Source organism: Carassius auratus, chromosome 9 (genome assembly GCF_003368295.1).
Source record: "Carassius auratus strain Wakin chromosome 9, ASM336829v1, whole genome shotgun sequence".
Taxonomy (NCBI): domain Eukaryota; kingdom Metazoa; phylum Chordata; class Actinopteri; order Cypriniformes; family Cyprinidae; genus Carassius; species Carassius auratus.
In genome coordinates, this window is record NC_039251.1 from 6430947 (window position 1) to 6444755 (window position 13809).

At 38.5% G+C, this 13809-nt stretch overlaps 1 protein-coding gene across 4 annotated transcripts in view; it reads left to right on the forward strand.

Moving 5' to 3' along the window:
* Positions 1 to 11688, forward strand: part of tanc1b (tetratricopeptide repeat, ankyrin repeat and coiled-coil containing 1b) — a 160189-nt gene extending 148501 nt beyond the window's left edge. For 3 of the 4 annotated variants that reach the window (XM_026271137.1, XM_026271138.1, XM_026271140.1), the window contains 9 exons: positions 3101 to 3234; positions 3312 to 3435; positions 3560 to 3735; positions 4765 to 4897; positions 5897 to 5926; positions 6027 to 6118; positions 7978 to 8124; positions 9276 to 9376; positions 9487 to 11688. In XM_026271137.1, coding sequence (XP_026126922.1) covers positions 3101 to 3234; positions 3312 to 3435; positions 3560 to 3735; positions 4765 to 4897; positions 5897 to 5926; positions 6027 to 6118; positions 7978 to 8124; positions 9276 to 9376; positions 9487 to 10588 — 2039 coding nt within the window. In that variant the 3' untranslated portion in view covers positions 10589 to 11688. The remainder of the gene's footprint in view (positions 1 to 3100; positions 3235 to 3311; positions 3436 to 3559; positions 3736 to 4764; positions 4898 to 5896; positions 5927 to 6026; positions 6119 to 7977; positions 8125 to 9275; positions 9377 to 9486) is intronic. The other variant, XM_026271139.1, reaches the window with a different exon arrangement.
* The last annotated feature ends 2121 nt before the right edge of the window (positions 11689 to 13809 follow it).

Genomic DNA, 13809 nt, shown 5'->3' on the forward strand with positions numbered 1-13809 from the left:
GACACGCAGATCACAGGTTTGAGTAATGGAAGTGCAACAGACAAAGTTTCTTTGCAACAAGCAGAGGTTCAACTCGAGGTTCAACTCGTATTCAGTTAGCAGGATTATGTTTAAGGACATGAAAGGCCACAATGGTATAATTTAGCAGACTACACCTGACACGCGTGTTGCTCACTCCGCCATTTCCGCGAAAAAAAGTTTTGGTTCCTCATCGCAAGGCCACACAGAAATACATGTATATCTCGGCATCACTTGTGTGTGTGATTGAGGACGTCTACAAAAAGTTGAACCCAAACAGATATTCAACAGATAAGAGTGTCTTTCCCCAGGCGGCTGTTCACCTCCGAAAACCTGAAACAAGACACTTTCTCACTCAACATGGGTTCCCCCACGGCTTTCGAGAAAATATTATATAAATTATTTTAATTTCCAGGCATGTCATGGAAAACAAAAATCTTAATTTATTATTTTTTTTTAAGGAATTGCTGTTAATATTTTACATTTATTTAAATTTATTTTTATTTTTTTAATGTTTTATTTTTTTATAATTTTCTTTTTTTAATTGATTTTATAATACTGATAATACTTTATAATTTCTTTCACTATGCATTTTCAGGCCTAAATAAGTATCTAAATATAAATTTCACTCTAAAATATTTTATTGGCTAAAGATTTTTTTTTGACAGTGCTAATGTTTGTAAAATAATTTTTTAAAAGTCCAGTTATAATCAATAACTTAAAAATAATATTAAAATACAGTAGGAACTCTGAATTTGAACCCTTGTGCACCAAACAATATGGATTCATTTCTTTGAAATCATTCCTCATGATGAAACTTAGAGGCTAGGCTCGGAGAGCGGTCCTTCAGCAGCAGAAGAGCCGAGATCTGTTTTCTTCTGAGTGCTCTTGTGTTGTTTAATCTTCAGAGCTGGTCCCGCTAACAAACACAGCTCAGATGAAGGTCACTTCCATTATCAGACCTGCAAACACGTCTTGTCTTGTGCTCCCTCTCCAGCGCATCCATTATAAAAAACTCCTGGGTTTTCTTCTGTTCAGATGTGTATTTCCCTGAGTGAACTAATACTGATTAATAAACTGGCAAATAACTAAATTTTTATCCGGATCCGGATTTGTATTCAACTAAAGTGGGCATGCTGTGAGCTGTGCTGTATTTTTTCTTTATATTTTTTTGCTGCAACTGACAGATGCCAAAAAAAACAACACGGGTAAGGGAGGGAATGGGAGTCATTCTTCCAGGATTGAAACAGGACGGGATTTTCCCACAGTTGTTTCATGGGACAGGATGGGATTTTTTGGTAGTGGGATGGGAAAGGTTTGAAAACCCACTCCCGTGTCACCCTCTATTTCACAGCACAGTGAAGTCTTTTATGTCAGAAGATCAGAGAGATCTGGATTCCTCTGATTTGAGATCTTTGATGTGTGTCAGATCCAGACCGCGGAGTCACAGTGTTTACAGATGCATTGTGGGGGATTGTGTGGTTCTGCTCAGGTCAGCAGATGCGGTGTCACAGTCGTTTGTGGTTTCTCTGAAGATGTCCCTTCTCTGTCTGATGGATGAGCAGTGCTGTCACACACAGATAAGAGTGTGTGGGATACTAGATCTGCTCTGCAAAACATTGGTATACACAAGGATTCCTCAAACTCACTTCCCTGTGCTTCTCTAGCGATCCTGAAGAGCTCGATGAGCTTCTTTGATTAGGACTGGAGCTAAATACACATTACCATAATGAAAATATGAGAGTTAATGTTCTTGCACTGGACTAAAACTTACTGACTTGGCTCACACAGGGTATAACAACTTTCCAAAATTAATGTCTGTGCTTATTTGGGGTATTTTCCCATGCTTTGGATTAGTTTAGGACGCGTCCCTTCTTGTTTTGATGCTTGACTCCATGATTCTGTGTCACTCTCTTGTGTAAGTGACGTAAAGCAGTGCTCTTGAAGACGTCTCTCTGAGGGCTCAGGCATCTTCTCTAAATGCATGCTGTGTGGATGTGTAGAGTCCCGATCCTTTAATCTTGCTCAGACTGCAGAGAGCTGTTAGTCATGTGACCCCTAGACGACCCCGTCAGAGCCGAGATGTTATGAGGACAGAGAGATTCCTCTCTAATCAATGATCTGTGGATTTGGATTAGAAAACTAATAGTTCCAGTGCTAGATTAATACACACCCATGATGCACTTTGAATATGAATGCATTCATTTCCCAACCATAAACAAAATGTATTTATGTTGTTGTTACATTATATCATAATTACTTGTAGATTCTTCCCAGTGCAGTTCTTTACTTAATTCATGTATTATTTCATGTTATTGTTATTTTCTAATTATTATAATATTATATTTATTGTTATATTCAATATTTTAAATGTAAATATTTGATTTATTATTAATGATTTAGGTTTTAGTTTATTCATAATTATTTTATTATTAATCAATTTATATTGTATTAGTTAATTTACAATTAATACATATACTATTTGAAATGAGTGTGTGTGTGCATATATATAATTTTAATAAAAATAATAATAAAAATAATTTTAATAAAATAATATTAAATATTACTTAATTTATTTTTAAATAATTTTTGTACAATCAGTATTATTATTTAATGTATTATTAATCAATTTAAGTTGAATAATTTAATATATAATATTTCATTATATAAATGTATTAATACATTTAGTAATTTATTTATTATTCAAAATGATTAAACAAAATTTAATTTGTTATTTTATTGGTTTATTTCATTATTTTATTTGTACGTAGTAAATATTTTAGTATTGATTGATTGATTATTTATATTAATATTTTATATTATTTTTCCTATAGCAATAAATAATTAATTTTCTTCTATTTTCCTTTCTTCTTTCATGAAACATTTTCATAATAAAACACCCAGGATGCATCATAAACTCAAAATGGATACTGTCCTTTTTTGTGAAATCACACTTGCAAAGCTCCCCCAAAAATCTAGAAGCATGCATTATATGTGCCACTATTTAATAATGAGTTATAATATCATGTAACATTCAGTGAAAACTCCTAATGTGTGTTTGCGTTCCTCTTTATTCTCTCAGCTCTGACCGCGGCCGCAGGACGGGGGAAGATGGAGGTGTGCAGCTTCCTGCTGGAGCGGGGGGCGCAGGTTCAGCAGGTGAACAGGAGAGGAGCGTGTGCGCTCTTCTGCGCGGTCCGACAGGGACACTGGCAGGTGAGACCCTGCACAACACCCAGACGACACAAACATCTTCAGGAAAGATGCTCAATGCAGGAACGTCTCTCTTTCAGATCGCAGAGCTGCTGCTGCAGCACGGGGCGGATGTGAATGTGAGTGACAAACAGGGCCGCACGCTGCTGATGGTGGCCGCCTGTGAGGGGCATCTCAGCACCGCCGACTTCCTGTTGTCTAAAGGTGAGGGACGTGCACAAATGCACCAGCACAGTCTCTAGCAGTCGCTGCCGTTTATAATGCAACAAAGAATAAAGAGGAGAAAAATAGTGGCAGGTCTCCAGCAAACATCCTCTGCTGTTCCCAGGTGCCTCTTTAGCGTCGGTGGACAAGGAAGGGTTAACGCCGCTCAGCTGGGCGTGTTTGAAAGGACACAAGAATGTTGTTCAGTTTTTGGTGGAGAAGGGTGCGGTTATCGACCACTCGGACAAGAACGGACGCACTCCGCTGGACCTGGCTGCTTTCTACGGAGACGCAGACATCGTGAGTGAATAACGGATCACAGATCAGATCAGACAGGGAGCGGACTGATGCAATGGATCCGGATTATTTTGGGCATATTATATTTAGTAGCTTGATGCATTTGGATAGAATGAACAAACTGGATGCAGAATAACTGTATGTGAGTGTAAGGTAAGTTGTGTGATGGATGGTTTGTTCTGCTCTGATTTGCAAACTGTGTAATTATTTGATTTCTTTACTTTGTTGTCGATAAAAAGAGGACGTTCAGGCTCCTTTCTCAAATGAAGAGGCTGCAGTTAAACATGACCGGACAAACTGTGAGCTCAGCGAGGATAACAGTTTAATTCTGATCTGAGAACACTCAAATCTTTTAAAAAGTGTGTTCTAGATTAGTTTCTGTATTTATGCTTCACTGCATGTTACAGTCACTCTCTGGTGTAAATGACATAAAGCAGGGGTTAATTCAATCCAAATGCATCAAGCTACTGAATACACCAAAAACGTACTTTGTTGAACATGAAACTTGTCAAACCAATAGAGGAATTTATAGTAGGAAACACACTATCAATAATTAGTCAATGATTTATACACTACCATTTAAGAGTTTGGGGTCAGAATACTTTATTTATTTTATAAATATAAGTGTTTTTGTAAGAAGTCTGCTCTGCTCACCAAAGCTGCATTTATTTGCTCAAAATACACTATAACATTTTTAAAAATTAATACAATTTAAAATAACTGTTTTCTATGTGAATATACAGTAACATGTAATTTATTTTCAGGATTTTTGGATTAATAGAAAGCTTGTTCAAAAGAACAGCATTTACAGTATTTGAAATGGATCTCTTGTTACATTGTGTCTTTACTCTCACTTTTGATCAGTTTATACATTCTATTTGTATTATTATATTGTTCTAAAGTATTCTGACCCCAAACTTTTGAACACTAGTGTATTTTGTCATAAAACTATTACTTCCTGTCAGTGTAATTTCAGCATCCTGGCCACGGTTTCTGGCGGATGATTTGAGGTGTGTGTGTGTGTGTGTGCAGGTCCACTATCTGGTTGAGAAGGGCGCTGTGATTGAACATGTGGACTACAGTGGCATGAGGCCGCTGGATCGAGCCATCGGCTGCAGAAACACCTCAGTGGTGCTGACCTTACTGAAGAAAGGAGCCAAACTAGGTGAGACCTGGACCACATGGATCCAGATGTTGCCTTTTGGCAATATATCAATGTGTGTGTATTTGCTGTGAAATATAAAAGCATGATGGGTTTTTTGTCAATCAGAGAAAATGTTGACTGAGTAGTTGTTGGAGCTTCATGTTTTAATGCAAGAAGTAAACTACAGTGAGAAGAAGAATGAAGAGTTTTGAATTAAATCACTGAAACCCAAGCATTTGATGTTCATTAGCCAATCACATCTTTCCTCCTGAAGCTCTTACATCACAGACCCTGCTCTGTGTGTGTGTGTGTGTGTGTGTGTGTGTGTGTGTGTGTGTGTGTGTGTGTGTGTCAGTCTTTCTCAGAACCAGCTGTTTCCACTGACTTCAGCTGATTTAACTGCACTTCACATATAACATAATTAACTCATCATAATCATCAAAACCTTAATGAAAGTGGCTGAAGCGTAGCAAGAATTTTCTTTATTTACACCAGGGTTTTTTTTGTTGTTTTGTCAGCTGAACCTCTTTGACGTAACATTTTATTTCAGCTAGTTGCAACATTTCTCATTTTCAGTTAGTTTAACTTCTTGTGTTAAAATAAATGTTGAAATAAAAATGGATAAAAACTAATAAAAAAAGACAAGAAATAAATACTAAATCAAAATATATGTATATAAAAAAAACTAAAATATTATCTTGATGCAAAAATAGCCCTGCTCTGATGAAATACAGGTAATTTTTTTTTTTTACATTTAATGTTTCAATTTAATTTGATTTTAAAAGGACACATACACGAACAGTAGTATAGTATAGTCTTCAGGCTTCACCAGACTAAGGCTGATGAGGGAACTTTCTTTTCTTCAGTGGAAACAAGCTAAAGCTCAGTGTTGGTGTAAAAGTGACGCACACGTGGCGTCTGCTGTGGACGAGTGATGCTGTATTTTCTCTTTGCATGCCTCGTTCTGCTCTGTTTCTCATTCTTCTCTCTCTTAACTGCTTTCACTAAAACCCTGGTCAGGCTACAGAACGTCACCTTATGATCGAACAGGTACACTCTTTAGGTAACTCTATTTCACGCCAATTCCATTCTTCTGCTCAGCTGCGTTTCAGGATCAGATTGATGTAACGCTCCACCTCTCTCTCTCAAGGTAACGCAGCCTGGGCGATGGCGACCTCCAAACCCGACATCCTCATCATCCTCTTGCAGAAGCTGATGGAGGAAGGCAACCTGCTGTATAAGGTCAGGACAGATTAAAGTTTAGCCTAATTACACAAACATGTTTGAAAGCCCAAGATAAATTTGATCCATGATATTAATTACTGAATACCTATTAAAATAAAAATGGGATTCACAGTGGAAAAAAAATGCAAGAGGGAGGATGAAACGAAAGAAATGCTTATTATAATTCTAAATAATAATATTTTAGAATTTTATCATATTTAAGCAAATATTGTAATTGTATTATTAAAAGCATATATTAAAATGAATATAATTTTACATATACCATATTTTTCGGACTATAAGTCGCACTGGACTATAATGCCGCGTTTCCACCTAAATTACCCGGAACAATTGTACCAGGAACTTTCCCCCCCCCCAGACCTGTTGCTTTCTGCGTTTCCACCGCGGTGTAAAGTACCGGGAAGATTAGGCAAATAGACTGGTGACGTAGGTCTGAGCGAGTCTCTCCATACGAAGTACGCTGATTTTGGATGTGCATCCTCGGTAGTTCAGTCTTTGTGCATTTGACTCGGGAGTGTGATGTTCGTGATGATGCGAATCCGGTAAATCTGCAAACAGCAGCGTACATGATAACATCAGTCAGCTGACCATGGCTACTGCTATTTTCCTCTGTATATTTACAACAAAACAAAATAGGATATCAAATACCACTGCCTCCTTTGGTTTTCATTTAAGCATAACAGCTGCATATACACATATCCCTGAACTATGAAACGAAATATTATATAAATTTACTTTTTTATTTTCATTTTAACATATAGATAAATTGAATACAGACCAAAGAAAACCTGTTAGATCCCCCCCCCCCCCCACAGCTGAATTATATGTTATGTTTAACCACTAAAGACACATCAGAGCCAGCGGCACACATCAGAAGGTCTATCCCAGGAGAGGCTGCTCTCTGCGGATACATGAGGACTGAGCTCCCGCTGATCGAGTGGAGCTCACCGTCTACGAGATCGGCAAAATGCTTTTTTAAATAGGCGCTGTCTTTATAAATAAACCACAGATTTGAGTTTGAAACAACTACATTCTCGCCTGAAATACTTTTAAAATTACATTTCATGACACAATAACAGTAATATTTTGAAAATGTTGATCCGAATAAATGGTGGTTGAACTCAACCAATCAGCATGTTTAGCGCCAAAGCCCCGCCCCCCAAAGTTCCGGAACTTTGAAAAAGTACCACCTCCCCAGCAGGGACTTTCTGAGGGGCATTGTTTTTACACTGAACTTTATTTAGTTCCTGGTTCCTGCGGTGGGAACACACCGAGTACCAGGCCAAAGTCCCTAGTTCCTGGGTAAAGTTCCTGCGGTGGAAACACGGCATAAGTTACATTCATTTAGACCCAAGAACCAAGAGAAAACATTACCGTCTACAGCCGCAAGAGGGCGCTCTGTTTTCAGTGTAGACTACAGGAGAACTGAGCAGCACAGAGCGCCCTCTCACAGCTGGAGACCGTAATGTTTTCTCTTGGTTCATGTCAAATTAATGTTGATAAATAAGTCGCAGGACCAACCAAACTATGTGAAGAAGTGTATAGTCCGGAAAATACGATACTTAATTTATTTTTTATTACTATGCATGTTTATATGTATAGGGTGGATGGAATGTGAGAGAGGTTTAGCATAATTTCAGTGATATTTGAGAGCTCAGTGTTGAGACTGACTAATAATAATCAAGTTTTGATGTGTGATGTCTGGACGCTTATTAAAATGAAACTGAGAACGATTATTTCCGCACGCCTTAACAAAGAGCTGAGCTTTAATCCAGGAGATAATGACATACTGAGTGATGGTTATCAGAGCAGACGATGTGTGATTGATGAGCTGCGTCTCTTTCTCTCTCTCTCAGAGGGGGAAGATGAAGGAAGCGGCTCAGCGCTATCAGTACGCACTGAGGAAGTTTCCCAGAGAGGGATTCGGTGATGAACTCAAGGCCTTTAAGGAACTGCGTGTGTCTTTGTACCTCAATCTCTCTCGCTGTCGCCGGAAAACCAACGTAAGACACCAGAGATCATTAGAGACGCCTCACCAGACACCTGCTCTCATTCACAGACTGCAGACACTTTCACATCAAGTCAACAGGAGCTAGACATTAATAACATTCAGAGATTAATGCTGACATCAGGGTTTACAAACATCAGTCATCAGAAAATATATTTACTACTCACAAGATAAAGTTTTCAAATACAAGGCAGTGTTATTTTAGGATTATTCATATTTTAAATTAGAAATATGAATGTTACTTTTGTTTTGCATTTTTATTTTTCAGCTTAATTTTTTTCAGTTAGTTGCCAAGTTAGCATTTCTCATTTGTTTTTATATTTTTAAGTTTGTTTGTTCAATTTCACATTTATTTAAAATGTTGTAGTCAACAACAACGGTGCAGGCTGATAATTTAAAAACAAACAATTTTTTTATCCAGAATTTTATTAATAAATTTACAAATTAAAAATGCATCTATAATTTAGTAGCATTTGTTATTTAAACTTTTGCCAAAATGTTTTTTGTGATATCAACGCTAATAGTAATTTTCTTTTTTATATTTATTTCACTTAATAAAAACTGTTTAATAATATCGTTGCTGACTGAAAAAGAGGAAAATACCAATATTTAATATACAATATAATTTCCTGTGCAAATTATCAAATATATTTATAAAAACATTGACTCCTCTGATGTGCCTTTTTGATATTGATGCTGAGAGTTATTCGATCCCTAATTTAAATGATCAACAACTCAACTATAGAAATTCTGGATAAATGGCAAATTTTCTAATATTTACCAGTCATTATTACGCTTCACGCCGAGGTGTGCTGGTTCTTCTGGCCTGGGTCAGTCAGATTGAGGGTTTTTTCGCTGCTCAAGATGTCAGACACCTCAAGAAGAGAGAGATGCAGATTACTCTGAGGGCCTGAATTGATTTTGAAGGTCTATTCGGAAGTAATAGCCCGGCTCCAAAAGGTCTCCGAACACAAAACAGAGCCAATTTCCAGTCTGCACCTAAGACTGATGACAATCAACAACTGCTGAAGAGTTCATTCATTAAATCACCTATTATTCGGAGCAAGCTGCAGCTATTCAGCCGTGCTGCGGTGGGAGTGTAAAGTGGATGATGGCCTGATGTTCACCTCTCTTTCTCTCTGACAGGACTTTGGCATGGCAGAGGAGTTCGCAACCAAGGCTTTGGAGCTCAAACCCAAATCGTATGAGGCGTACTATGCGAGAGCAAGAGCCAAACGCAGCAGCAGGTGAGGACATTAATGAATTCGAAAGTAGTGTATTGTGCACTTTTTTTTCCATTTCAAAGTACTGCTTTTAAAATGTTCTCTCCATCTCTATGTGAACGCTCTGCTCACAGACAGTTCAGCGCAGCATTAGCTGACCTGCACGAGGCCACCAAGCTCTGCCCCAACAACCGTGAGATCTGTCGTCTGCTGGCGCGCGTGGAGGACGAGTGCAAACAGATGCAGCGCAGCCAGAGCAAACACCAGAGTCTGAGCAGCCTGCCGGCCGACCCGGAGCACGCCGACGATGACGAGGAGGAAGAGGAGGAGGACGACGACACTGAGGCCTGGTCCCAAAACATCTACTCACTGAACCGGACTTCAAACGGCCGCTCGGTTTCACCGCCTCACAGGCAAAGCCTCCGACACCAGCACCAGAAGAGCCTCGTCCTGCAGCCCAGCAAACAGGCACAGATCGTTAAAACCAACCAGCATCTCAGCTCCTTACAGGCCGGAGCCACACGGCCGACACACACCAAGAGCCAGTCGCAGTATGCTCCGTCCAGCCCCATTCCCAGCCGACATATCTCCAGCGTCCTAAAGGCTGGCCCAGGCATTGATATCAGCCCGTTACTGCCCACAAACAACGATACAGACGTCCAGATGCACTCGTCCAAAACTCTGGAAGGAACGGCTCTTCCTACCACTTCTGGAGCTCAAAGTCAAGAGCTGCGAAAGGACGCCAGCATGAGGGTCTCCAGCTCCACCAGCAGCCTGGCGTCCAGCAGCAGTTTATCAGACAGCGGGAAAGTGCAAGGCCCAGACGTGCGCACTAAGACCGCATCGGACAAGCCTAAGATCAGCCAGACCGGCTCTGTGGAGTACAAACCCCGTCCGTTCATGGGAATCATGGACAAGACGGCTCGATTTCAGCAGCCGGTGGCGTCTCGAGGCTGGCAGAGTCACTCCACTGAAGGACTCGTGGCTTCTGCGGGTCTGACCGGTGAGATTGAGTACAGCAAACCGTCCGGCGCTTATTACGAGCCGCTCAAGGGCCTGCGCAACGGGAGTCTGCACGCTAAAGAGTTCTGCTATAAAGAAAGCAAACCGGTTCTGGCCATGGCACATTCATTCACAGACAGCATGAGCAAACAGCCCGGCTTAACCCAAGAAAACCCCTCCAGTCATGTAGCGGCAATCAAACCAAAGAGATCCTTTATCGAGTCCAATGTTTAGGATGTTCATATGCAACAACCCTAGACGACACACTTCAGATGAAGACACACCACTGCCCATGCTAAACATTTCAGAGAGGATGCATTAAACTGATCTAAAGTGACAGTAAAGACATTTATAATGTTACAAAGGATTTCAATTTCAAATAAATGCTTTCTATTCATCATAGGATCCTGAAAACAGGTGTTTTCCGCACTGATAATCAGAAATGTTTCTTGAGCAGTAATTCAGCATCTAAGAATGATTTCTGAAGATCATGTGACACTGAAGACTGGAGGAATTATGCTGAAAATACAGCGGAGCATCACAGAAATATTACATTATTTCTATATACACATATTAACATATATTCAAATAGAAAACATTTATTTTAATTTCACCATTCTTTACCATATTTTTGATCAGCTTTGGAGACGCTTCTTACAAAAACATTACATTTTGATTGGTATTTAAGATGTATATATATAAATGATAGATAATTATATACAGTCAAAGGTTTTGGATGCATAACTATTCGTCATTTTCCATTTTGTAGTATAATACGGTTTCAAACTTATCCATTTTAATTAAAACTTAAGTTTTATAAAGAAATTCATATGTAGGCACAATTTATTTGTCTACAAAATTTCAAGCCAAATTTCAAGGTGTTACAGTGGCATATACAGTTATATAACAAGATTTAAACACCGTATTCACTCGGAAACACATGACATTTATATTCTAAGGTTCGGTTACATGATAACTGATTCATGGGTCTGTTTCTACTCGTGTTTTCTGTAAGTCCTGTGAACATGGACCGCTCCAGCTTCCAGATGATGGTTTAGATTTAATAAGCCCTTGTTAAGGGACCGCAAACAGCTGAAGTCACACTGATTCACAGACAGCACTGAGGATCTGATTGAGAACTCAACCTGTGCACAAGGGGTTAATGTCACCTGAACTGATGACAGCGATCAGATGTACTGTAAATATTACTGTAATGTGTAGTTTTCACCTTTTATGTGAAGATGGCGTATTTGGACCATTTACTAAAAGTGTGTTTTGTGTTCTTCATGCATTTTAGGTTGGCGTGATGTTATTAAAGCTGTACCTGCTCTGTTTGTATGTTTGTACATTACATCTGAATTTGCCCTACGATGTTAAACTCTATTCTCTCCTGCTTGTTATTCCTGTCCGGATTAATTTATTTACGGCGCCTCCTGCTTGGTATCTGTCAAAGCAATATATTTTATATAGTTATTTTTGCACAGCTACTTTCAAAAGAAATATGAAACAAATGTTTTACGAATATGAAAGCACGGAGGCCATCTGGGTGTGAGCACATGCTAAAGTTAATGTGAAGGAAGTGGAGAAAAATATTAAGTCATAAGTTTGAGATGGGCAGATATTATTTGGATATAGATATATATAATTTTTTATTGCAATTGGTGCCTCATGAGTTGTGATCTGTTACTGCGTTCTGTATTAAAAAATGAATTTATTCCTGCCATGGTCCATTTATGGGAAATAATAAAAAGAAAATCCCACTGGAAAACATATTGCTTTATTATTATGAAGTGTTGCATTGTAATTTGGACAAGCTAGTTCAGATAAATGTATATTTTTTAATATAAATTATCAATCTGTTGGACATCCTTTATTAGCTTATTATATTCTATTTCACACAAACAATATTAAAGCCATCAATAAATACATTTTATGTACAGTAGTTATTTTTATTAATGTAAAATATATTTAGTTTTGGTGCGTCTCATCAGTTGTGATCACTCACTCATGCACTTTTTATTTAATATTACGTTTCATTTCTCACACACTATTAAAGCCAATTTTAGTAGTTTAATAAAAATAAATAAAGACCTAAAGATAAACCAGAGCAGTAAGTACTTTTTTTTTATTTCTCTGCATTAATCTGAAGCAGTGAAGTTTTCGATCAAAATGCTCATGTGAAGCAAAATCAGTCAATGCTGGTATTGTGCTGTATATTTTATTAACACTGACATGTTAACTTTATGATGAAAAACCATGAGGAATCAACCATTAAAAGCTTTTCCCAGAATGCTCTGCTATTTTGAGTAGAAATGCATTTACACAGTCTTTCTGACCTCCACTGAAAGGCTTTATTCAAATCAAGGTGCATTAGCTTGACTTCTACGGCACCGAACCCTCGGCCGAACAACACTATTGAGCCCATCATACACACAGAGCTTCACTCACCAAGAGATGAACATGAAGCTGTTGAACATGAAGCTGTTGAACGACTGTTGATGTCGTACTGATACTTCGATTATTACAGCTAATGTTGTGAATGAGAATTATTTCGGTGTCGACAATACTGAAAGTACAGGTTCATTATCGGTTTTCATGATTCCATGAGCTTTAAAGGGGTCATGAACGGAGGAACCAAAATCCCCTTGATCTTCTGACAAGGAAGAGGTTATTGTACTTTAAAACAATCTGTAAATTTGGGGTTTTAGTCTAAAAACAGCTTATATTGAAGGCAGTCCGCCAAAACGACAGCTTTTGGAACATTCTACTCGATGATGTCATAGTGTGGATAAGCTCCGCCTCCACAGATGATCAACATCAGTTTGTTTAGCCCCGCCCACTGATTCACACATGTAGTGTTCACGAGAGAGACGAATGTAGAAACCAAATGATAAAGATGCTCTGAAGAGAATAAGACTTAAGTATTTGCACTGCCTTTCTTCTGATCCTAACATTAGGAAGAGAATACATTTTATTTTTAATGAAGTTCTAGTCTTATGTCACTTTTCATTTCATGTCATTTTACCACATATTCATTAACAAACAAGACAATTCACACGTGATTTTCATAAAGTCAGTTCATGACCCCTGTGAAGATCCATGGAATATTTCCGATTTAAAATATTTGAAATTTCTGAAATGTTCACTGATAGGTTCTTTGGTGAACCTAAAGATATTTTACCTCTAGATTAATCAGGACAAGCTAATTAGTGTCTGTGTCCTGCACTGACCTGCAGTGATGACGGGGTCCTTCATGAGCTCTCTGGTGATCAGACAGAGGAACATCAGAGTCCAGCAGTGAAGATCTCAGATCCCACTCCAGCCCGGAGACCCACCGACTCTACAGGACAGAGAAAACTGTTGAGCAACATGATTTTGCTGTTTTTGGTTTTGCTTTATGCTTCCGTGTATAACTCCAAATATATCTGGCCATCTCAAGGTGACAAACACAATTT